The sequence below is a fragment of the Callorhinus ursinus genome, unplaced genomic scaffold (assembly GCF_003265705.2).
Source record: "Callorhinus ursinus isolate GAN/ISIS: 27379988/994484 unplaced genomic scaffold, GSC_fseal_2.0 scaffold1, whole genome shotgun sequence".
Classification (NCBI taxonomy): Eukaryota; Metazoa; Chordata; class Mammalia; order Carnivora; family Otariidae; genus Callorhinus; species Callorhinus ursinus.
In genome coordinates, this window is record NW_027397063.1 from 61,267,744 (window position 1) to 61,293,748 (window position 26,005).

At 40.0% G+C, this 26,005-nt stretch overlaps 1 protein-coding gene across 6 annotated transcripts in view; it reads right to left on the bottom strand.

Moving 5' to 3' along the window:
• Positions 1-26,005, bottom strand: part of LMLN (leishmanolysin like peptidase) — a 114,813-nt gene that overhangs the window by 30,158 nt on the left and 58,650 nt on the right. For 3 of the 6 annotated variants that reach the window (XM_025875662.2, XM_073894776.1, XM_073894779.1), the window contains 2 exons: positions 22,409-22,619; positions 9,428-13,382 (listed from right to left, as the gene is read on the bottom strand). In XM_025875662.2, the coding sequence (XP_025731447.1) occupies positions 13,282-13,382; positions 22,409-22,619 (312 nt within the window). In that variant the 3' untranslated portion in view covers positions 9,428-13,281. Of the gene's footprint in view, positions 1-6,332; positions 6,501-9,427; positions 13,383-20,435; positions 20,945-22,408; positions 22,620-26,005 lie in introns of those variants that run through there. The other 3 variants (XM_073894770.1, XM_073894765.1, XM_073894757.1) reach the window with 3 other exon arrangements.

Consider the following 26,005-nt stretch of genomic DNA (forward strand, 5'->3'; position numbering starts at 1 on the left):
TGTGTTCAAAAAGGATGAACACGTCCAGAGGAGAAAGGTCCTCATGGGAACAGAGTCTCTGGATAGGTTAAGAGGACCATAGTTGTGTCCCTTGGTGGGAGTGTTTGGCTTAGCTGTGAAATTCAGCCTGGGCTCTCAGCCAATTTAGAGAGGAGACTCACTTGGTAGAAAATTTAATGCACTCTCTAATCACTTTTTCATTTTTATGGAAATACTGGGGAGAGGTTTTGCCACCTGCAAATATTTGTGATCTGTTTCCATGATGCCATGGGGGTGCAGAACACTAGGGAGAGGTGTCTTTTAAATACTGAGTGATGAGAAAACCAATGCATATTTTATAGAATCAGTGGACAAAGTGCACCTTGATCAAAGATGGGTAATTTCAGCACCAGCACCAGATCTCCCCCAAGACCTGGGACCTACTGGTTCCACCTCTACGAGGGACCATAGATGGAAGGAAAAAACAAAGCTTTCTTTACAATCATAGGAATAAAGAAGAATTTTCTATTTTATGTTTATTAACCACCTTTCCATATGCTGGGGAAAAAATAACAAAAGCCACCTGCCTTCAGTGTTGCTCACAGCATAAAGAGGAAGACAAACTACCAAATATATAACTACCAACCAGCATGGGAGCAGAGAAGGAGAAGCCTCCATCCTATCCTAAGGTGTGGAGGTCAAAAGGCCAGGGAAAGGCTTTCTGCAACAGGTGATGCCTGGGCTGAGACTTGAGACAGAATTGAATTTGGCAAGTGTGGGCTTATAGGGGGGAGTAAGGGCCTGCTCCCTGCCCCTGTTCTAATAATGCCTCTAGGGGCACCTGGGTGACACAGTCGGTTAAGCATCTGACTCTTGATTTTGCTCAGGTCATGATCTCAGGGTCGTGAGATCAAGTCCCATGTCAGGCTCCGAGCTGGGTGTGGAGCCTGCTTAAGATTCTCTCTTTCCCTCTGCCCTTTTCTGCCCTCTAAAAAAAATAATAATGCTTCTAGGTATTTAACTATTAATCACTATGCCCTTATTTACATATGTGCATGTAGACAATATTTGCATACAAATTTCTGAATGCATAAAACCCTCACAAGGTTAATTTTGTGACTTGACTGGATGGAAAGCTGTTTTCTGTGGTTTTGACCTGAGTTCCTTTTATGATGGACATCCTTATAGTGAAGTTCTTTCTGCGTGTGGATTAGATTCATCATCAGATTCATTCCTGTAGAACTGGGAAGGCAGAGGTCACTTTGGATGCCTGGCGAGTTTTCTGCAAGAAGTTTATCATGGAGACGGCGGTGTGTGTGGGGGGGGGTTGTTCAGCAGTGCTCTAGGAACTTGCCACTAGCATTGTGAATGGCAAGTAGGACAAAGTCACTGCAGCTGCTGCAGGAGAAGCTTCCTGACTGTCTACCTTCCCTTTCTTGCAGAAGAGACAGCAGCTCCGATGGAGCCAAGTTCTCCAGGGTCGTTCTGGAAGACACTCTTACAGGACCACCACAGAGCCCCTTTCTCCAGCTCTTCCAAGTGTCCTGTAAACACCTCATTCCCGTATTCAATCACTCTCAGGCTAAAAATGTAGTTTCTTCTTCTTGTAATTGAACCTGGACTGATAAATCTTTAATGAACATCTTCCCTACTTTAGAACGGAGGCTATTAACTCCATTGAAAGAAAGATAAAATTTTTTTGAGCTATAATTTTTTTTAGGGGGGGTATGGAGGAGAGGGAGAGAGAGAATCTGAAGCAGGCTCCATGTCCAGTGCATGAGCCCCATGTGGGGCTTGATCTCACAACCCTGAGATCATGACCTGAGCCGAAATCAAGAGTTGGACACTTAACTGAGCCACCCAGGCACCCCTTGAGCTATAATTTATAGAGAAAGACTCCAAGTCACAAAAAACTAACTCAAGCCTTAAAGCCAGATCTCTCTGCTACCAAAGCTTTTGCTCTTATTTACCACCTGTTAAAAAACAAAATCCAAATGAGTAAATTTGAAGATCTAATTGGCTTTATTAAGCAATTCATAAATCTGGCAGCATCCCATCTAACAAGTAGAGGGGAGTTCATAGGAAGGAAAATTATTAGCAAAAGACAAGAAAGGACTGTTTTAGGCAAGATCACCTTCACTACGGAGAAGGGCAGGAGGTCTTACTATGCAGATTACCTCATCTTCCTTTGGGGAATGGAGAAGGCCTAGCCAACAGATTACCAAACTTAAATTTCTCAGGGAGGTTGGAACTGAAATTAAGTTAGGTATTAAGCTCTGGTTTGGTGACTTGGCCTGGCTCAAGAGGCACCTTTTTGGGCATGTGGTTTTCTTTTTAACACCCCTTATGTTGACTCCCAAAAATTCACATACACACTACTTCACACACAAAATCTTCTCTACATTGGTGGATAGTGTGTTCAAATTGTCCTTTTCAGGTTTCCTTTGTTTGTCTCTGTCTTCCAAATAGGTTGTGAGGAGAAGCCAGCTAGGGCAGAATATGCCTGAAGAATCATTCCAGTACATAGCAGTGGATAATTTGCAGGGTCAGCCCTTTAATCCGGTTTAACCACTAATGAAGGGAGCCAAGGCAGAGCTGAAGCACGCAGCCTCATGGGATGAGGCCCGCTTCAAAACCATGCTGCTTTACTAATGATGAGGAAGGTATAGATGAAGCTGGGAAAGAAGGGGGCTAATTTCTGGGAAGAAGTGAGTTTTGGATTTTTATGCTTGAATTCTTTTTGGCATTGGGCCATTTCACTTTCTTTTCCAGGGAAGTGTTTTCCATGACTCTTCAAAAATCTATTCCTCCTAGTTTAATAAATGACACTAGAATTGTACTTGGAAAAAACTAAGAATCTTTCCTCAGGTCAAATGTCAAAATTAATTCCTGTCAGGGCACCTGGGCGGCTCAGTCGGTTAAGTGTCTGACTTCTTGATTTCGGCTCAGGTCACGCTCTCAGGGTTGCGAGATCCAGCCCCACGTTGGGCTCCATGCTGGGTGTGGAGCCTGCTTCAGATACTCTCTCTCTCGCCCTCTGTCCCTTCCCCTCACCCCCAACACACATACTCTCTCTGTCTCTCAAAAAAAAAAAAAATTCCTGCCATATTAAGGAACAAAATGTAAAAATTAAGAGAAGCAGAATAAAATATAGGTGAATCGTTAAACTGGAAATAACATAAATGCCCATCAGTAGGGGCAGTAGGGAAATGGCTAAATAAATGAGGTCATATTCATAGTGAGCACCATAAATCATTACAAACTATGAGGTAAATCTCAGTTTACAGACCGAGGAAGATGCCTGTGTTGAACCTGTAGGCAATAAATACAAGATACCAAACACTGAGGAGAGGGATACCACTTTTATTTTTTAATAATTGTATACCTAATCTATATTTATGTATATATATAACAGTCCAGTTTGAAAAGTGTTAGAAAAGAAACAACCAGCCAAAAATGGAATACTTTGTGCTAAGCCCCACATCAGCAAACCAAGACTTAATACCAACCTAACCTAACTGCAGTTTCAACCTCTCCCAGGACTATAACCGACTAGTAAATCTGAATTACCTGGTCCGCACTAGTGAGGTAATCCACCTGATAGACTCCCACCTTTCCCCAAAGCATGGTGACCTTGCCTGAAACAATCCACTCTTTGCTAGAAACGTCCTTTTCCCACCCCCTCCTGCCTATAAAAGCCTTCCATTTTGCACAGCTTCTTGGAGCTCCTTTTTATTTGCTAGATGGGATATTGCCTGATTCATGAAACTTTGAATAAAGCCAATTAGATCTTTAAATTTACTCAGTTGACTTTTGTTTTGTTTTAGTTTTTTTTTAACGTAATCTCTACACCCAACATAGGGCTTGAACTTACAACCCTGAGATCAAGAGTTGCACGCTCCACTGACTAAGCCAGCCAGATGCCCCTTGAATTTTGTTATTTAACAGACTATGTACAAAACCGGGGCCCTCTAGGTTACCTCTGGAAGGATAGAAATGGAGGGGTCAGAAGAAGCAGAAGCACTTTTACTTCTTTCTCCATATAATATTTTAAAGAGTGGCAGAGCTATAAATTATTTCTATTATTTGTGTTCAGGAATTCTCTGAAGAAAAAATTAAAACGATCTTTGAAAAGTGAAAAAAATATATAGCAGGGTAAGGAAGTTTTTCTAAGCATAACACCAAAGATGAAAACCATGGAGGAAATTAGCTAAAACTCTCATCTCACAAACAATAAACTTGTAAAAGGTATTTGCAACAGAGAAGGTCGTGGTAGATCCTGTGAGTTGGCTCACTCAACCTCCATTCCTTCATCCTTCTGTGTATAGAGTGTATAAATCTTAGAACTACATTTCTGGGATTTCCTTGCAGCTAGGGTCCTGGCTGTAAATGAGATTCTGCCCATCAGATGCACGCACAATATTTAGAAGCAGATGTGAAACCGAGCCTGTCTTGCTGCTGCTATTAGAAACCAAGATTATGGAGACCTAAGTCTTTAGAGGCAGCTGCAACCATACCCAGAGTTCCAGCGTCCAGGCATCAGCTTTGGGGATACTGAAGGCAGCTGTGGGCTCAGGAAAGATACCATAGAAAAGTAAAACCACAGAAAAGAGAACAAAAATGAAAGGAGCATGAGGGACAAGAGACATTGTTGACAACACCATAAAAAACACAGTGGGCAGAAATGAGAAAAAGACAAGGAAATAAATAATTAAGTAGAGAAAAAGTGATAATAGTTGAAGACAAACATCTACATAATTGGCATTCCTAAAGAGGAAAACTGAGAACAGTAAATAAAGATGAAATTCAAAAAAAATTATGTAGGGTGCCTGGGTGGCTCAGTTGGTTAAGCGACTGCCTTCAGCTCGGGTCATGATCCTGGAGTCCCGGGATCGAGTCCCACATCGGGCTGCCTGCTCAGCAGGGAGTCTGCTTCTCCCTCTGACCCTCGTCCCTCTCGTGCTCTCTATCTCTCATTCTCTCTCTCTCAAATAAAAAAAAAATTATGTAAAATAAAAGACAATTTGAATCTATGGACTGAAAAGGCACATACTGTCTTCCAGGAAAAATGGACTCAGAACAGTCACCAAAAAAGAGTATCTCTTTGCAAAAGCTTAAACCTTCAATATTCTTCAAATCTCAAACCACGTTCATGGCAGACAATGATGACTTCCTTTCTAGAGCCAGGATCTTAGCTTCTAGCCACCAGATCCAACAAATGTGCTCCTGCTTCCTTCCATGTCCTATCTTACAGTAGATGGGGTGGTCCCTTCCCCATGCTCTGGTCCCAGCTCCCATCTGCTCAGAGCCTGACTTTATTGGGTGTCTCAGCCTCTTGTATCTTCAGCCTTGCTCTCTCCACTATTTACCATGCTATACATTTTATCTTACCCACTTCAAGTCTATACTTTACTGTAAATGCTTGTTCAATTGTCCCCATCCTTCACTGGCTCCAGGACAAAGACCATGTCTGTTGGTTTCTTGTGGACCATGGGAAGGCCCAGTAGAGTGCCTGATAGAGTTGATGCCAAATACGTGTTGAATATGGTAAGTACACAACAAAGACTATTCCAATCTTAAATCACTAGATTCAGTATCTCCACTGTGCTAAGTATCAGAAGGCACTCTCAGTGCACTTAAACCTGGGAGTCCAGAACAAAAGGCAGCCCCTCCCCAATCCAACAGAATGTAGTCTGGTCATTCTGCAGTCACTCTTGTTTCTCTGGTCCTGTCAGCCTAATCTTTGACTAATTCCAGGACTTCTTTTTTTTCCTGTATATAGATTCACCTTCACTGTTTCTGCCTCTGGACTAAATGATTTCTGCATCTATGCCTTTGGCTTATTTAGCATCTGACAGCCACACCCAGGTGGTACCTACCCACCCTGGAGTTGTGTTCCTCAGCTCAGTAGACTCCAGTCTGCTCATTTTCACTACCAATGCCTCCTGGGCCATGGTGCGTGGACAGCCACAGCAGATACTGTCATTTCTGACCTGGAAACTGAATGGTGGTATGGAAATTATAAATCAGCAGGAGCAGACTGAAGGGGCATGGGAGCTTCTGGTTTCTACCAGATTAGTAAATGAGTGAGGGCTGCTGGCTGCCTCCCTCTGTATGTGTTTGAGAAATGATGGTTGGAGAGGATCCCCTACACCACTCCCAGGCAATGAAGCCACCAAATAGATGTGTGCATACACGAGAAAACGGGGCTGTTTCGAACTGGTGATGGGGAAGCAGGAGGCATGAACACAGCCTGGGGTGGAGTGAGAGGATAAATGAGACAAAAATGGATAAAACCCCCCCACCTATGGAGATCCAGCATGGTACAGAGTGCTGGTGCAGGGGTTCTGGGGCAAAATCCCAGTGTGGCAAAGCCACTAACTCACCTCAGTCTGAGGACTGACTTGCTTCAGACATTTCACATCTTCATTTTTTTTTTCCACTGTGGAGATACTTATCCCTAAGGGTTATTTAACATCTATATAGCACTTACTGGCTCCCTCTTCACTCCTTTGTCAAACCTATTATAAGAAACGCAGATTTTACAGATTTTATTTACTTAATAGCAAGCATAAAACTTCACAACTAACCAAATCATTTCATTTATGTTTTTTAAGTAGGCTCCAAGCTGGGCCTCATGAGCCTGAGATTAAGTCTTGAGCTAAGATCAAGAATTGGATGCTTGGAGCACCTGGGTGGCTCAGTTGGTTAAGCATCCAACTCTTGATTTCAGCTCAGGTCTTGACCGCAGGGTTGTGAGTTTGAGCCCTATGCTGGACTCCCCGTTGGGTGTGGAGCCTACTTAAAAAAAAAAATTAAAATTAAAAAAAAAAGAGTCTGATGCTTAACTGACTGAGCTACCCAGCCCCCCCCCCCCCCCAAATAGTTTTGGAGTGTGATTGTTCTTCATAACCTGAATATAGTTTGAGAAAGGATATCCTAGACATGCCTTCACCATGTGCACTTGGAATAGTGGCATTTAAGATTTAAGACTCTGGAGACTGGGGTGGCAAACTGTGCTGAGGCGTGTGACAATAGAGCAAACTCTACGTGGTTATCTCACTTACATTAAATTTTCATGACCTCAGCCAAATACATCAAAACCTTCACTGTATACACATTCATGAACAACCATATGTGGGAACGCATGTGAAAATCTCTTCCAAGTTGATTGTAGCCTTCTTGAAATGTCACTAGGAAACCTAATGGGGTGAGGGAGAAGAAGCCAGGTGTTCAGATACTGTGATTTGAGTATTTCCAAATGTGAAATTGTCAGAAAGTTATTGAGTCACTGTTTCTGTCTAAACTGAAAAAATTAACTATTAGTGGCTCTGAGTGTTAAAGTGGCATTGAACCTAAGATATACTAATGTCCATAGGTAGAAAAAAACCCATTTCTATACATATAGAATGGGAAAGGTAGTGGCTATCTACTGGAACATCAGAGCACATATTTGGACTACCATCTCCAAATATGTCCAATTTAATTTAAACATTAAAGAATGAACTTCTGGGGGAACACTTAACAAAGCTGATTTAAATAAACCCCTCCATTCGGCAAATCTATCAGAGAGGTTATAGACAAAAGACAGCTTATGGATAATGCCTACTAAATAAGCCATACTTCATCAACACACCAAAAGGTAAACAGTGTAATATATAAGATATAGACAGCTTTATCTTCAGTACACTATGCAAATAATATTGGCTTAATTCAACTACTTGAAGTAATTTATTACATATAGTTTTAGCTACTTTTATGAAATATTTAAAACTTTAGAAATCTAAATATTATTATTAAAATTTCCCACAAAGATCTCAGCTCAGCAATTAGGTCACACACGCTATGTTCAGTCAATTTCACTAAGTGCATGGGTCCATGCCACAGGGCAGAATGGCTCCAATCCTGCACATGGTGAAGGCATGTCCAGGATATCCTTTCTCAAACTATATTCAGGTTACGAAGAACAATCACACTCCAAAACTACAGCCACAATCTACTTGCTGCTACTGCACAGAGCATGGCACATGAATGTGCAAGGGTGCTCATGCAGTGAGACTCGTGGCCCACAGCATAAAACAAAAGGGACTGGGATCATCTGCAGCCAGAGGAGCTTGCCCTGAATGTTTTAGACTGCTCTCTTTCCTACATAACTCTTTGAGGAGGGCTTCTCCCTATACCTTTACGTAAGATCTGTCCCCATTCTTTTTTTTTTCTTTAAATTTTTTATTGTTATGTTAATCACCATACATTACATCATCAGTATTTGATGTAGTGTTCCATGATTCATTGTTTGTGCATAACACCCAGTGCTCCATGCAGAACATGCCCTCTTTAATACCCATCACCAGGCTAACCCATCCCCCCACCCCCCTCCCCTCTAGAACCCTCAGTTTGTTTTTCAGAGTCCATCATCTCTCATGGTTCTTCTCCTCCTCCGATTTACCCCCCTTCATTCTTCCCCTCCTGCTATCTTTTTTTTTCCTTAACATATATTGCATTATTTGTTTCAGAGGTACAGATCTGTGATTCAACAGTCTTGCACAATTCACAGTGCTCACCATAGCACATACCCTCCCCAATGTCTATCACCCAGCCACCTGGGTGGCTCCCTCCCACCCCCCACCACTCCAGCAACCCTCAGTTTGTTTCCTGAGATTAAGAATTCCTCGTATCAGTGAGGTCATAGGATACATGTCTTTCTCTGATTGACTTATTTCACTCAGCATAACACCCTCCAGTTCCATCCACATTATTGCAAATGGCAAGATCTCATTCCTTTTGATGGCTGCATAATATTCCATTGTGTATATGTACCACATCTTCCTTATCCATTCATCTGTCGATGGACATCTTGGCTCTTTCCACAGTTTGGCTATTGTTGTCCCCATTCTTTAAGTAGGACAATTCTAGTCCAGTTAAAGTAGAAATTGAATTATTTCACAATTAACACCTTGTGTTCCCCAAATGGTGCACATGGCTTGTGTTCTTCATCAAGGTTTTAAAAATTGATGGTAGGGCGCCTGAGTGGCTCAGTTGGTTAAGCGACTGCCTTCGGCTCAGGTCATGATCCTGGAGTCCCGGGATTGAGTCCCGCATCGGACTCCCTGCTCAGCAGGGAGTCTGCTTCTCCCTCGGCCCCTCCCCCCTCTCATGCTCTCTATCTCATTCTCTCTCTCAAATAAATAAAATCTTTTAAAAAAAATAAAAAAAAATAAAAATTGATGGTAAGTAGGGCACCTGGGTGGCTCAGTTGGTTAAGCGACTGCCTTCGGCTTAGGTCATGATCATGGAGTCCAGGATTGAGTCCCGCATCAGGCTCTCTGCTCAGCAGGGAGTCTTCTTCTCCCTCTGACCCTCCCCTGTCTCATGTGCTCTCTCTCTCTCTCATTCTCTCTCTCAAATAAATAAAATCTTTAAAAAAATTGATGGTAAGTAAAGACAAGATACAGATTAGTTTCCATTTTTATTAAAGTTGTGTGTGTGTGTTTTTTTTTTTTTTTACTAAGGAATACATTACACTAAGAGTTCAATAACACAAATAAAGGTTAGTTCTTAAATCTTCTATTTCATTTACCAAAAATGTAAACATAAAAGAAAATAATTCATCACCTCCTTCCCTATCCTGACTGAATGTATCAACAAAAAAAGGAAGAAGGAGAAGGAGAAGAAAGAAGAAGAAAGAAGAAGGAGAAAAAGAAAGAAGAAAGAAGTCGTCATCCTTTCAGGTAAGTTCTTTCTTCAGAATGAGTAGCACAGACTTTAATATATTCGTCCTCCAGGGCTGCAAGGACATGGCATGAATGACTACTGCCCACTATGAAATGGGTCTGTGGAGCTATGACTAAAGTCCACCCCCTTTACCAGGATGGCTCAAATGCCCTCAGGGATGGCTCTTCTCTCTCCAGTCCAAGGACATGGACAGTGCCACGGCACTGAGCACAAGACACCGTGATGAACATGATGTGCAAGCTGGCATACTCGAGGGCACAGATCAGAGCCAGCAGTGACCTACCGAGTCTGAATGAGGGTTAGTCATAGAATATTAGAGGTAAAAGAATCTGAGAGAGCAGCTAGTTATAGTCATTTTACAGTTGCTATTCTAATATTGAGCAGAATATTGATAAAATTTTATGGAATACTCAGATATGTTTATTTATGTATTTTCCTAAAGCCATTTAAACTTCACTAATTTATGTTTCATCTTCAAATACTGATAAACTCTAAGCCAACATACTAGGCTGAAACTAATTTCAAGCATAATTTGTAACATTTTAAGAATGTCTATTTGTTCTTAACAAAAATAAATATCCTTGAGAAGTAAGTAAGGGAAAAGGATGTTCTTCAGGAGAATATTAGACAGGTCTACCTTAAGACTACCTAACAGCTTGCCAGTTTCTTTAAAGCTGTCAGCTCAAGTCTGCTGACATGGCTTTTGCTGCCTTCCTGTAAATTCTGTTCTTGAAAACCTGAGAGACAAATTCACTTGTTATTTTTGACTATTGGGACCTTAATACTATCAAAATGAACCTAAATCTGAACTGAAAACTGAGGTAGTCTAGTCCGTTTTTATATGCACTCCACACTTTTCGAGTCAGAAAGAGACTCCAGTCTACTGTCCCCAAATCGGCTACTCCTTATTCTCCTTCCGTGCCCTACCTCATTTCTACCATGGCTGCAGTCTGGTTTTGTTAACATAAAAGGCATCCTACCACAGGAGGCCATTTCGAATTCTTCATTTCAAAGCTGAATTCTAGCCCACGAATTCTGCACCGAAATTTCAGATTTTAAGTCTGCTTTTAGAATATGGTCATATTCTAAGTGACTCAAACGTTCCTCTTAACATTTCTTACAGGTTCAGTGTGGCCTTCTAAGTCTTCACGGAGTACACTGGGAAGAATAAGTGATAAGCAACCACTCTCAAGACTTGTTGAAGAGGAAGGAAGACACTAGAGCTGTTAGTTACCCTCAAGAGACTCAAGATTTCTTAGCCTCATACCTTATCAAGTTCCTTATTTGTGCAGAGAAAACACTAAGGTATCAGATTCCAAGCTTAATAAATATATATAGAAAAAATGTCATCTATAATATTTTCTCCAGAAAGTCATTAGTGCAAATATAATTATATCAATAAAAAACAAAGCAAAAATATATTTCAAGTATAAAAAGCACCATGCTTGGAAACAATACTACCTAAATGGCATTACTGCACAACAATCAAAATATAATTGAACCTACCACTGTGAATCTCAAATATATTATCCATCATATTTTTGGTGAAATTCTTTATACAACTTTGCAGGATGATTCATAATCACAGTTGATATATAAGTTTAGAGTTTTATAATCTTCTTTAAAAATATACTCTATACTTTTCCCTTTTAAAGTAATGTGTGACAAAGGCAGAAAACTGAGCACTGGCCTGACACCATTACTATTAACTTCTCTTTAGCTGAAGTCGGCTATGCTAGAGACCCCCACTTTCTTTACAATGACAAATACCTCCAATTTAAAATTGCATGCAAATACATATTTAAAATTTATGCATTAGAAAAAGGTGACTTTCCTCTATGCTGGGGTTGCGGTTTGGCTCCAATACCAAATAGTCAGTTGGAATTACTTTTTAATAATTATACTGCTTGCTCACTTAGCATCATCTCTTAATTGGAGTGCTCAATAACTATATGCTGAATTAAAAGGTGAATGAATGAATGAATGAATGAATGAGTGAATGAATGAATGAAAAAATCTTGTCCAGGAGTTATGTTTATAATGCCACAGGACTTCATTAGCTTTAGAGAGAACAACTGGGCATTACTCATCATTAAAAAATTTCAAATTGGAATTACTAAGAGGGGGTGATAAGCTCTAGTACCGGAGGAGAATTGCTTCTGAGGATGAGAATCTATGTGGTAACAGGAGAAGTGTCAAAAGCAGGAAGCAAAACATATCACCTCCTTTTATAGTTTGTTTCTGTTTTGTTTTGTTTTGTTTTTTGTCTGTTCCTTGGTCTGTGGTTTCTCTAGATAGTAGGTAGGGACAGTGGGAATCTCGTTCATCCATTCATATGCGTTACTAATTAGATGAGGCAGCTGGCTACCTTAAGAGAGTCATAGTTACTCCTGACGTTTACTTGTGCTTCATTGAACTTCTTCACTTTGACATTGAGACCACTGGGCAGAAATCACATTGCGTCAAGAACATCACCTTCTTTTAAAGCACAGGCAATCTTCTGACTTCTGTGGACTGAGGCTTATGTTGTGGGTAAAGGGAGTCCTACTGAATAGGCCCTACACCAAACCTACACTTTGCTATTAGTAAACAATTCAGACCACCTTGTTTTCACTTATATTTTTCTTCTTATTTATAATTTTCAGATAGTAGAAACTCTTCTGTAACAATGTCTTAGCCCACTTGAAAATAACTGCATATCTCTCTACGCAGTACCATAATTTCTTTTTATCTTCATTGGTCAAAAAGGAATAGTTCTATATTTGTTGGGTTACAGTTGTCAAAATTATTATCTGAAAAACATACAATTATGTTTTCTTCTGTTGCATGCCTTCAATGTTTTTACAGGGCAGAGTATTTTTCTCTGTGTCCACAGTTTTTCAAGTCATCATTAAACTACTGGAGATACAAGTGGAAGGGCTACCAACATGTAATCGTTCAGTAGTAAACTGCCACACAGCTGGTTTGAAAAAGGCAAGCATGGTTAAATCATAAGATTTAGCAAAACATAATAAAAAAAAAACCTTTTAGAACAATGAGAACAATGATTTAAGTATACCAGGCACAGCCATTAAATTCAATAAAGATATAATAGTGATATAGAAACCCAATTCAATTACTATCTGTAAGTCAAAGGACAATTTATACTTTTGAGGACAAGATCCACAATTTATAATCTTGTAATAGCCATTTTTAAAAGTTACTGCAGTATTGATGAACTTTCCCATCATTTTAGGTTAATGAAAATGCTGGGGTATGTAATCACTCTGAAAATTTCACCAATTATCCCATTTTCAAAGGCAAACTTCAGGCAGGTTATATATCCTGACAAATAAAGATGTGGTGACTTAGAATTCCTTCTCCTCCTCCAAGCTCTGAGGCTATTGGGCTGCTGCTGAAGAGCAACTGCTGTGAAGTTCTGCTTCAAGGTCTGATTGTGGTCAACGCTTCCAACCCAAAGTCAGGAATGACACTTCTGCCATCTGCCCAGGCTGGCACTCTCCCAGATTTTGTGCTTTGTTCAGAGGAACGTGACACAAAGGAATGTCTTGAGAATTCACTTTTCCATTTCTAGTGCCATACACACAGAAGAAATCCAGCCAGCAGAGGAAATAGATTGCCTAGCAGAAGCCAGAGGGTGACCACCAGGCTAGAGGAACGGGAACAGAGATCTAGGATTGAAAACAAAAAATTGACTTTCTGAAGACATTTCTGGAATAAATCATACCAACTAAAACTGACAGATGAGTAGAGGTGACTATTAAAAGATGAACAAGGACCACCCTGGAGAGCAAAATCAAGAATAACTTCCTGAGACCTAGATATGCAAAGTCATTTTTATACATTTATGGAAAAAGAACAAAATATTTCATGCAGGAAGAAAAGATGATGTACCCACCATACTGAGGTTAAAAGCAGCACCCCAAAAAAGAAAGAAGTGTCTTCAGGAAGCATCCCAACAAAGCTAAAGATGCTACACAGGAAAGTAAATTAATATATTGGCTATTCTAACATGGGATGCAGGACCTTCTTCCTCTATTCTTCCTTGTCCTTTTTAAGTAGGGTAACCTATAATTTATCATCCCAAATCAGGGCATTTTGAGACAAGTGTTGCAATAAATTTCCCAAGATGGAGCCACTCGTGCCTGTGGTGCCATGGCAGCAAACTGAAAATTAGATAACTTTTGTGTTCCTCCGCTTGACCAGAAACACAGTATAACTAGTAAACTAATCTTCAACTGCCAAGCCAACTCTGGGACTTGTACTTATTTCCTTGATCTTTCTATTTTTTTTTTAAGATTTTATTTATTTCACAGATAGAGACATAGAAGAGACGGAACACAAGCAGGGGGAGTGGGAGAGGGAAAAGGCTTCCCGCCAAGCTGGGAGCCCGATGCGGGGCTCGATCCCAGGACCCTGGGACCACGACCTGAGCCGAAGGCAGACACTTAACAACTGAGCCACCCAGGCACCCCTTCCTTGATCTTTCTAAATAAGGTCAGCTATGCCAGCCCAGCCAATCAACTTAACCTGAGTATTTCTTCCTTGTTCCCTGCCTGCAGTCCTTTTCCCTTATTTTGCAGTTCTTTGTACTCTTGAGATGGAGACTGCCTGCTTTATGAAGTGTGGAATAAAATTTCCTTAGATCAACTAATTTGTTCTTTTTGATTAACACAAGGGAATGCTATTAAGAATTATACCAAGACCACAGTATATGGACTGTCCCAGGTAAACCAGGACATGTGGTCCCTGATCTCTAAATATCTGCCCATCTATCCATATAACCCCAGGCAGATATGGAAATGGCAGAAGAGGGGCGCCTGGGTGGCTCAGTCTATTGAGCATCTGTCTTGAGCTCAGGTCATGATCTCAGGATCCTGGGATCCAGTCCTGAGTCGGGCTCCTACCACAGAGGGGAGCCTGCTTCTCCCTCCACCTGCTTGTGTTCTCTCTCTCTCTGTCAGATACATAAATAAAATCTAAAAAAAAAAAAAAAAAAAAAAAAAAGGAAATGGCAGAAGATTCTACGGGCTTTGGGAACTAGGAATATATTTTAATTTAGCCACGAGTTGTTCTCAGGGCTAAAATGCCTTCTCAAAACAATTCTCAGAATAGAAAACATTTTTATTGCAGTCAAGAGACCAGGTCAACCTGACTTTATTTTAGAATGAGTTGTCCTTTCTAATATTTTGATCAATAAAGAACCAACCAAGCTTCAAGTCTGACTTGCTTAAAAGTAAGAAAAATAGGACTGGTCTTCAGCTATAGGATGAACAGAATGATAATGTCAAGGCACTGGAGCTTGTACTTCTGAGCACTATGCAATGTGGAACAAGTATTTTAAAAAAATTATTTTTTAAAAATACTTGTGGCTGTAAGCCAGGTAAACCACAGGGAACTTCTATTCTTCCTCAATGGAATCATGCTGGTATTTGTTAAATCTTAAAAAAAAAAAATCCCACTTAGCTAAGAATGGTTCTTCTCAAAGTGTAGTCCTTGTGTCAACAATATCAGCATCACCTGGGAACTTGTTAAAAATGCAAATTCTCAGGCTCCGACCCAGATCTTCTGAACCCAAAACTCTGGATTTTAACATGATTCTGAGGTATAAAGTTTGAGAACTTTTGACCTAGGACTGCAATATCTAATATGGCAGCCACAGCTATATGTGCTATTTATTTTATTTATTTTTTTAAAAGATTTATTTATTTGAGAGAGCGAGAATGAGAGAGAGAGTACATGAGAGGAGGGAGGGTTAGAGGGAGAAGCAGGTTCCTTGCTGAGCAGGGAGCCCGATGCGGGACTCGATCCCGGGACTCCAGGATCATGACCTGAGCCGAAGGCAGTCGCTTAACCAACTGAGGCACCCAGGCGCCCCTATATGTGCTATTTAAATCTAAATTAGTTAAAATAGTTTCGGGGTGTCTGGGTGGCTCAGTTGGTTAAGCGTCTGCCTTTGACTCAGGTCGTGATCCCAGAGTACCGGGATCGAGCCCCCCGTCGGGCTCCCTGCTCAGCGGGGATCCTGCTTCTCCCTCTCCTGCTCCCCCTGCTTATGTTCTCTCTCTGTCAAATAAATAAATAAAATCTTTAAAAAATAAAATAAAATAGTTTCTCACATTAACCACATTTTACATGTTCAACAGTCATATGTGACTAATGACCATTGTACTGGATAGTGCAAACTACAGAACATTCCCATAAACCCAGAGTTGATGTGGTAGCGTGGTCTGGGCTGCATTAAGGAAGAGACCCTGAGGTGACTAATAACATAGACATATCCCTTTATCTCCTGATTTTCAATTTGGCCCAAAGGAAACAGGAGAAGTACTACTGTTTGTACTAATATTTAACAAGCTATTAAAACATTAATGGCAGTTCTGGAACATTTGTTCTTCAAAAACACTGCACTTTCAGTGCTAGTACTAATTAAAACGAAAAGATTCAAAAAGAGGGTTTCAAAATGAATTAGACACAATAAGATCTGGGTTTTTATCTGAACTTCATTATTTATTAGTTCATGAATAATACATTACTTAATCTCTTTATACCTTAGTTTTCTCATGTGTAAAACAGTAATTCCTACCTCATTAGGTTTTGTGATGATTAAATGCAATGATACAGACATAAAGCACTTGGCAAAGTGTCCAGCATTCAATAAATGGAAACAAAAACAACCCCTACAATCTGAAGAGACTTGAAAGAATTCAGAAATAAATCTTTCATAGTCTCTAATGGAAACTATTTTGGGCAATATAGAACTATCTAATCACACTCTAGCATTTAGAAGTGACAACTAGAAAAAAGGAGAGAGAAAAGAAAGTCAGTTTTGCATTCTTTTTTTTTTTTTTTTTAAGATTTTACCCACCCATTTGAGAGAGAGAGAGGAGAAGGAGAGGGGAGAGCACAAGCTGGGGGAGGGGCAGACAGAGGGAGAAGTGGGCTTCCTACTGAACAGGGAGCCCAATGAGGGGCTCCACTCCAGGACCCAGAGATCATGACCTGAGCTTAAGGTAGACGTTTAACCAACTGAGCCACCCAGGCACCCCAGAGTTTCACATTCTAAAAGAAATTACAAATGTAAGAAAAGGCTACGCAAACTAACACCTAAGAACAACAATAACAAAAATCAAAAGAATTTAGGGAGAATATCTTTTACACTTCCTCTGAATATTAGCATTTTTAATGTTTTAAAGGCATGCTTAAAAACCTAAAAAAAATAGTTTCCTAAGACAGATCAGGGGTGATAATTTGTTTAATAAGGTTCATCATAGGTTAATTCTAATTATTAGTATTTATCACACAGGTACATTTAAAGCATCAAAATATTTTTACATATTTAGTGGGTCATAAAAAAGTATTAACAGAAACAAACTATTTGCCTGAAAGAAACATTTGTCATAGTTTCTGGCACATAGTTCAATAAATATTCAGTAAAGGCTAGTATGCTCAATGAACACATTAACAAATACAGTAAGTCAGGATATTTTAGAATTTCAACAGTGATGTGTATGTTTAAAAAGCAATGCCTAAAATATATCTATTCTTGTAATATTTATACATTTTTCAAAATTGTAGTAGTGATTTGGTGCTTGCAACGCTCTTTTGAGCATGCTTCCTCATAGAAATGGGCAAGTTAACAGGGAAATCAATCACATTATAGTAGCACCATATCAGAAGGGTGACTGATAAAGCAGAAGTAGGATGAGCAGAGTTTAAGGTGCAGACTGTGCAGGTGGAGGGGGCAGGTGATTTGCAATCTCTACCCCCCACCTCCTTTTAATAGATTCACTTGTCTTTGTCATGCTCCAAGGACAGGAAATAATCATCTCATAGCCCCTTAACCTGGTTTGGATTTTCTCTCATTCCTAGATATTCTTCTACTCTACTCCCAAGATTCTTACCCCTGAACTAGCTGGAATTAACTATTTCAACTCTGCCAATGGCTCAATCCTTGCTCATGTCTTGGACAATGAGATGGTGACAGATTGTCACAGTTAACTGAGATTAGGCCTGAGGATGGGAACTCCATCAGAACACCTAACTTGTGGACTATCAGCCCTCTTATTCTAACCAAAGCAATTTAATAACAGTAACAACAAAATTAAGTCATCCTACCAGCTTCATATTAAAAGTAAAAGTTAACTAAGAATATTTAACACAATTTATATTATTTACCACACCAAAAGGACCTAAGATCCTTTTTTTTTTTAAAGATTTTATTTATTTGTCAGAGAGAGATAGAGAGCACAAGCAGGGGGAGTGGCAGGCAGGGGAGAAGCAAGCTCCCCGCTGAGCAGGTAGCCTGATGTGGGACTCGATCCCAGGACCCTGGGATCGTGACCTGAGCTGAAGGCAGATGCTTAACCGACTGAACCACCCAGGTGTCCCTAGGATTTTTTTAAGATTTTATTTATTTGAGAGAGAAACAGAAAACAAGCTGGGGGGGAGGGGCAGAGGGAGAGGGAGAAGCAGACTCCCTGCTGAGTGGGGAGCCCCACGTGGAGCTCAATCCCAGGACCCTTGGATCATGACCTGAGCAAAAGGCAGATGCCTAACCGACTGAGCCATCCAGGCGCCCCAGGACCTAAGATCTTATTCATTTCAAACAATTCATTGTGTCATTATTATTATAACTACAGAAAACAGCTGACTCCCTGAAGTTCTGCTCAGAAGAGAGTAACATAGCAGGCCTGAGATTGCCATCCTTTGAAAGTCCTGCTTGCAAGGATGGTTTAGCTGGTGTGTCCGAGAACAGGTTTCTGCCAGACTTCACCCTATTGCCAACCTTTGCTGATTCTGCTTTGTATCTCTTCACTTTAACAAATCTTAGCCATAAGTACAACTACAGGCTGAGTCCTTTGAGTCCTTGAGAATCACCAAACCTGGAGGTGGTCCCAGGCACCCCCACAAGTACCAGTCTTCTAAAACTCACACTCTACCTGACAGTTCATATCTGCAGAAAGCCCCCAGGATTTGGGAAATAAAGGAAACTAAATCTTAGAGGTGGAGAAACTGAGGTGTAAATGAATGCAGCCCTCCATTTTCAACCAGACCATGGAACAGGCAAAGGGGTTACCCAGTTCCATTTAAAAAAATACCTCCAAATGAGAAAATGAAACAGTGCATAAGATCTTTATTCATATTCTAAAATATCAAACTGTCATAAAATCACATAGGTCATTTAATTAAAATCTCATAGATCTTAGGTCGAAGTTTTAATTGAGAATTCATGAAATCTGCTTTTATAACTCTCAGAAATGGGTCATCAGGCTCAGTTCACACAGCTTCAGTAATGGGAAATGGCCTCTTCTCAAGGCAGTTCTTTCCATTCCTCTCCTGGACTAACGATCAAAGGGATTTAACTGGAATTTGTCTCCCTCCCAGAACTCTGTTCTGTTGTTCTCAATTCTACTCTCTGGAGTCTCACAGAATGAGAAAAACATACATCCGTGAAAACCACTTTGTCTTTACTAGCCCATCTTTCTATCTTGCTTTGTGCATATTTATGTGTCCTTGCACCTTTCTCTTTTTTGTGGGTACGTCAATCCCTTCTTTAAGCATCTTGTCCAGTGTCCTTCCTTTTCTTTTACCTCACCTACTCATAACACAGGCGTTCCTTGAAGATCGTGCAGGTTCAGTTCCAAACCACCAAATAGGCAAATATTGCAATAAAACAAGTCAAATGAATTTTTTTGTTTCTTGGTGCATTTAAAAGTTGTATTTACAGTGTACCGCAGTCTATTAACTGTGCAATAGTATATGTCTAAAAAATGTACAAACCTTAATTTAAAAGTACTTTGTTGTTCAAAAATGCTAACCATCATCTGAACTTTCTGCAAGTTATAATCTTTTTTGCCAGTGGAGGGTCTTGCCTCGATGTTGATGGTTGCTGACTAGTTATGGTAGTGGCTGTTGAAGGTCAGGGCTGGCTGTGGCAATTTCTTAAAATAAGACAAAAATGAAGTCTGTCACATCGATTGACTCTTCCTCTCACAAATGATTTCTCTGTAGCATGTGATGCTGTTTGATAGCATTTTACCCACAGTAAAACTTCTTTCAAAATTGGAATCAATTCTCTCAAACCCTGCTGCTGCTTTATCAACTAAGTTTAATGTCATACTCTAAATCCGTTGTTGTCCTTGCAACAGTCTTCACAGCATCTGCACCAGGAGTAGTTTCTATCTCAAGAAACCACTTTCTTTGCTCATCCATAAGAAGCAACTCCTCATCCATTCAAGTTTTATCAGGAGATTACAGCAATTCAGCCACATCTTCAGGCTCCACTTCCAGTTCTAGTTCTCTTGCTGTTTCCCCCACATCTGTACTCATTTCCTCTCCTGGATTCTTGGACCCTCAAAGTCATCCATGAGGGTTGGAATCAACTTCTTTCAAACTCCTGTGAATGTGGGTATTTTGACTTCTTCCCATGAAACACGATTTTTTTTTTAAAGATTTACTTATTTATCTATTTGAGAGAGAGTAAGAGATTGAGAAAGTACATGAGCACAGAGAGAGAGGGAGAAGCAGACTCCCCACTGAGCAGAGAGCTGGAAGCGGGACCTGATCCCAAGACCCTGAGATTACACCTGAGCAGAAGGCAGATGCTTAACTGACTGAGCCACCCAGGCATCCCCCCCCTTTTAAGATTTTATTTATTTATTTGAGAGAGAAAGAGAGAGAGCATGAGAGAGAGAGAGAGAGAGAGCACAAGCAGGGGGGAGGGGTAGAGGGAGGAGCAGATTCCCCACTGAGCAGGGAGTCCGATGCAGAACTTGATCCCAGGATCCTGGGATCATGACCTGAGCCAAAGGCAGACACTTAACTGACTGAGCCACTCAGGCTCCTGGAACAGGAATGTTCTTAATGACATCTAGAATGGTGAATCCTTGTGAGAACGTTTTCAATTTACTTTGCTTGAATCCACCAGAGAGTCACTATCTATGGCAGCTACAGCCTTATGAAATAGAGTTCTTAAATAATAAGGCTCAAAAGTCAAAATTACTCCTTGATTTGTGGGCTGCAGAATGGATGCTGTATTAGCAGGTATGAAAACAATATGAATCTCATTGTTCATTTCTATTGGAGCTCTTGGATAACCAGATGGATTCACAATGAGCAGTAATTTTAAAAGGAATCATTTTTTTCCTGAGAAGTAAGTCTCAACGCTGGGCTTAAAATAGTAAACCATGCTGCAAACAGATATGCTGTCATCCAGGCTTTGTTGTTCCACCTACAGAATAAAGGCAGAGTAGATTTGGTGTAATTCTTAAGGGCCTTAGGATTTTCAGGATGGTAAATGAGTACAGGTTTCAACTTCAAGTCACCAGCTGCATTAGCCCCTAACAAGAGAGTTGGCCTGCCTTTGGAAGATTTGAAACCAGATATTGACTTTTCTCTAGCTAGCTCAATGGCATCTTCCAACAGAAGCTTCATCTACATTGCAAATCTGTTGTTTAGTGCAGCCACTTCCACTGTTTATCTGAGCTAGATCTTCTGGAGAACTTGCTGCAGCTAATACAACAGCACCTGCTGCTTCCCCTTACACTTGTACGTTGTGGAGACGTCTTCTTTCCCTAAACCTCATGAACCAACCTCTGCTAGCTTCTGACTTTTCTTCTGCAGCTTCTTTACCTCTCTCAGCCTTCACATAAATGAAGAGAGTTGGGGCCTTGCTCTGGATTAGGCTTTGGCTTAAGAGAATGTTGTGTCTGGTTTGAACTTCTATCCAGACCACGCAGACTTTCTCCATATCAGCAATAAAGATGTTTCAGTTTTTTTTTAATCATTTATGTATTCACTGTAATATCACTTTTCATTTTCTTCAAGAACTTTTCCTTTGCATTCACAACTTGGCTAACTGACACAACCAGCTTTTGATATGCTTTCTTCACAAAGTTGAATTGTTTCTAGCTTTCGATTTACAGTGACAGACGTGTGACTCTTTCTTCTACTCGAATGCTTAGAGGACATGGTAGGGTTATTAATTGGCCTAATTTCAATATTGTTGTGTCTCAGGGAATAGGGAGGCCCGAGGAAGAGGAGGGAAATGGGAATGGTTGGTTGGTGGAGCAGTCAGAACACAGACAATTATCAGTTAAGTTCACTTTCTAGTGAGTGTGGTTCCTGGTGCCCCAAAACAACAAAATTACAATAGTAAAATCAAAGATCACTGATCACAGATCACTGTAACAAATATAATAATAATTAAAAAGTTTAAAATATTGTGAGAATTATCAAAGTGTGACACAGAGACATGAACTGAGCCAGTGCTGTTGGAAAAGTGGTGCTGGCAGAGCGGCTGACAGTTGGCACAAGCTGTCCATTTGTAAAAAATGCAGTATCTGTGAAGTGCAATAGAGTAAAGCAGAATAAAATGAGGTATGTCTGTATAACTGAAATACATTTAACTGCTTTTTGTGTTTAATGAGCAAAAGTTTGTTTACACTTAATTTCTTTTTTTTTTTTTCCCCCAAATCAGAGGGTCTTTAGAAAGGTTTCTTACCCTTGCTCTTACTGAATGGAAGTATAATGTTTACTCACCTTCAGTTTCTAACAATGGTGGGAAGGAGGCTTTCCCATAAAATTGCAATTAGAAGAGAAGATGCTCCACCTGTTTTAGAGTTTCCTTGAAGGGAATTTCCAACATTATATAAGAAAAGTCCTTGTCTTTACTCCAACCACAGAGACTACTTACCTAGTGGTAGAGCTCGGGTCAAGTTAGTAGCTGGAGGATCGGTTTCTGGAGGACAGAGCTCACAGAAGTCCCAACATGATGGGCAGAGCAGGTTACCATCATGAATCCAGCCATTCATCTGAATACTGACAGGGAGGACCTGCCCAGCTCGACTACACAAATATGAAGTGTTCTGAACCCAAACTGTCAGACCTTGAGGAGAACAAGAAACCTTCAAATAGGAAGAAAAAAAATCAGATCAATAAGATTCTCATATATGATATATGAGCCATTTTAAACTACAGGAAAATACATTAGAATTTACTAAAAATACTGACCATAAAACACAATTTGGGATGTAGGCATATCTTTAATCTCATATATATATATATTTTAAAGATTTTATTTATTTATTTGAGAGAGAATGAGAGAGAGAGAACACGAGAGGGAAGAGGGTCAGAGGGAGAAGCAGATTCCCTGCTGAGCAGGGATCCCGATGTGGGACTCGATCCCAGGGCTCCAGGGTCATGACCTGAGCCGAAGGCAGTCGCTTAACCAACTGAGCCCCCCAGGCGCCCTCTTTAATCTCATATTATAAAGAAAGTTAAATTATTCAGGTTCTAAAAGAATTTTCACTCTGTGGTAGCAGTTCTCAAACTTTTAGTTTATCACTTTCAAAAAATCTGAGGAAAGCTACAGACACTTTTCTTTAAATATACAACACACAACTTTACACACAATGTGGATTTATAGACCCCAAAGCCAATTTGTCAAGAATAACATTTCTGTAGGGGTGCCTGGCTGGTTTACTCTGTGGAGCATGCAACTCTTGATTTCGGAGTTGTGAATTTAAGCCCCACATTGGGTGTACAGATTATTTAAAAAAAATCAAAGGGGCGGCTGGGTGGCTCAGTCATTAAGCATCTGCCTTCGGTTTAGGTCATGATCCCAGGGTCCTGGGATCGAGCCCTGCATCGGGCTCCCTGCTCAGCAGGAAGCCTGCTTCTCCCTCTCCCACTCCCCCTGCTTGTGGTCCTGCTCTCGCTCTCTGTCAAATAAATAAATAAAATCTTAAAAAAAAATAAAATAAAAAAATAAAAAAACAAAATATTAGGGGCACCTGGCTGGCTCAGTCAGAAGAGCACACAACTCTTGATCTCAGGGTCCTGAGTTCGAGCCCCACGTTGGGTGAAGAGATTACTTAAATAAATAAAACTTTAATAATAATAATAATAATAAAATCTTAAAAAAAAAAAAAAGAACAACACTTCTGTAGATTATAGTATCCTCATTATACTTCAGCTTAAACCTTTGTCAAAGAGCCATTACTCGTGGGGCACCTGGGTGGCTCAGTCGTTAAGTGTGCCTTTGGCTCGGGGCATGATCCCGGAGTCCTGGGATCGAGCCCCGCATTGGGCTCACTTCTCCGCGGGAAGCCTGCCTCTCCCTCTCCCGCTCCCCCTGCTTGTATTCCCTCTCTCGCTGTGTCTCTCTCTGTCAAATAAATAAAATCTTAAAAAAAAAAAAAGAGCCATTACTTGTGTCATTTTCTCAAGTTACAAATTTTATAAAACAAATTTTTATTAGTTATTTTAAATTATAAAAATAATATATGCTTATTGTAAAAAAAAGTATTACAGCACAGAAATGTACATAGTGAAAGTCTTTTCACTATGTACATTTTTTATGTACATCTTTTTAAAGATTTTATTTATTTATTTGACAGAGAGAAACACAGCGAGAGAGGGGACACAAGCAGGGGGAGTGGGAGAGGGAGAAGCAGACTCCCTGCTGAGCAGGGAGCCCGATGAGGGGCTCGATCCCAGGACCCTGGGATCATGACCCGAGCCAAAGGCATACGCTAAATGACTAAGCCACCCAGGCGCCCCCATAGTAAAAGTTTTTAATTCTTTTTCACTATCACAGATCCTCTGCTCAGGTATAAAAAAGGTCCTAGTGATTTCACATGGACTGGTAACATCTTTAAAGGTAGGACTCACATCTTAACTGCAAGGGGTAGCTAATCAAGTCCATTTTAAAAAGCAAACACATTAAAGCTAACTTTTTTAAAAAAGATTTTATTTATTTGGGGTGGGCAGACGCTTAAGTGACTGAGCCACGCAGGCATCCCTCAAAGTTATTTTCTAAAAAGACTTCACATTAATTTCAAATATGCTGTTTCACTTTATATATTTCTGGAACTTCTCTCCTGGGCCTAACTTCAAACCAAGTACATGGTTCTGAATATGTCTGATGGTGGCAAATTTTTACTTAGCAAGTTAATGTAATTTTTAGAAATAACCAAAAGTTGCCCAGAACCAAATCTAGTAAAGGTAGTTGACTAAATTGGCTAACATTAAGTTAATATAGGTAGGGGGATGTCCCTGAGTATAATACACAAAGTACTTGGGGAAGAGGGTGAAGCATGTCAACAATTTGCACTTAAATGACTCAAAAAAAATTTTGTACCATTCTTCTAGCCTTCCTATCAAAATAAATAAAACAAACAACAAAAAACATCCCTGTAAAGTGTTTGGAGATTACATACATTTTCCCACATAAATGGTGGTTAGTATTAAATTAACAAAATTAACTGACAACTCTAAGTACAGGGAAGCCAAGTACATTTATTCAATCTTTGTAGACGGCATTGCAAATCTGCATAATCCCTTTGTGTGCTGTGATGTTGAGAGACTTTTAAAATAGCCTGAAGATAGGATGCCTAGCTGGCTCAATCAGTAGAGCATTTGACTCCTGATCTAGAGATCATGAGTTCAAGCCCCACACTGAGTGTAGAGCTTACTTAATAAATAAAAAATATAATAAAATAAAATAGCCTGAAAAGGTCATCTTTGTATTATAGTTGCTACTATTCTAGCTTTATCCCTTTTAACATTTTCACTTAAGGGAATTTATTTCAAAAAATATTTTTTTTGTAAATGTGCTTATGTAAATGTGCTTTATACACATTTACATTTTACATCTTACATAAATGTGCTTATGAAAGCATATTTTTATCATGAAAAGTGAAAATTAAAGCAATATATAACAGGAAATGACTTCCTTAATTATGGTACTTTAAAAAGATGTAATGTCTGGGGCGCCTGGGTGGCTCAGTCATTAAGCATCTGCCTTCGGCTCAGGTCATGATCCCAGGGTCCTGGGATCGAGCCCCGCATTGGGCTCCCTGCTCGGCGGGAAGCCTGCTTCTCCCTCTCCCACTCCCCCTGCTTGTGTTCCCTCTCTCGCTGTCTCTCTCTGTGAAATAAATAAATAAAATCTTTTAAAAAAATAAAAATAAAAAATAAAAAGATGTAATGTCTTATGGCCATAAAAAATATTAAGTAATTATTGGGGTGCCTGGTTGGCTCAGTCAGTACAGCATGCAACTCTTGATTTCAGGGTTGTGAGTTCAAGCCCCACATTGTGGGTAGAGTTTACTTAAAAAACAAAACAAAAGAATAATTTTTATTATTGGAAAAGGTGTTTTGCTCCACACTAAGTGAAGGCAGTAAAACAAAATTTTGTATTATGATTACAACCAGGTCAAAACTATGAATTTAATAAATACATAAATCTGCAATGGAATTTATCAGAAAATGGTTGCTGGATTATAGC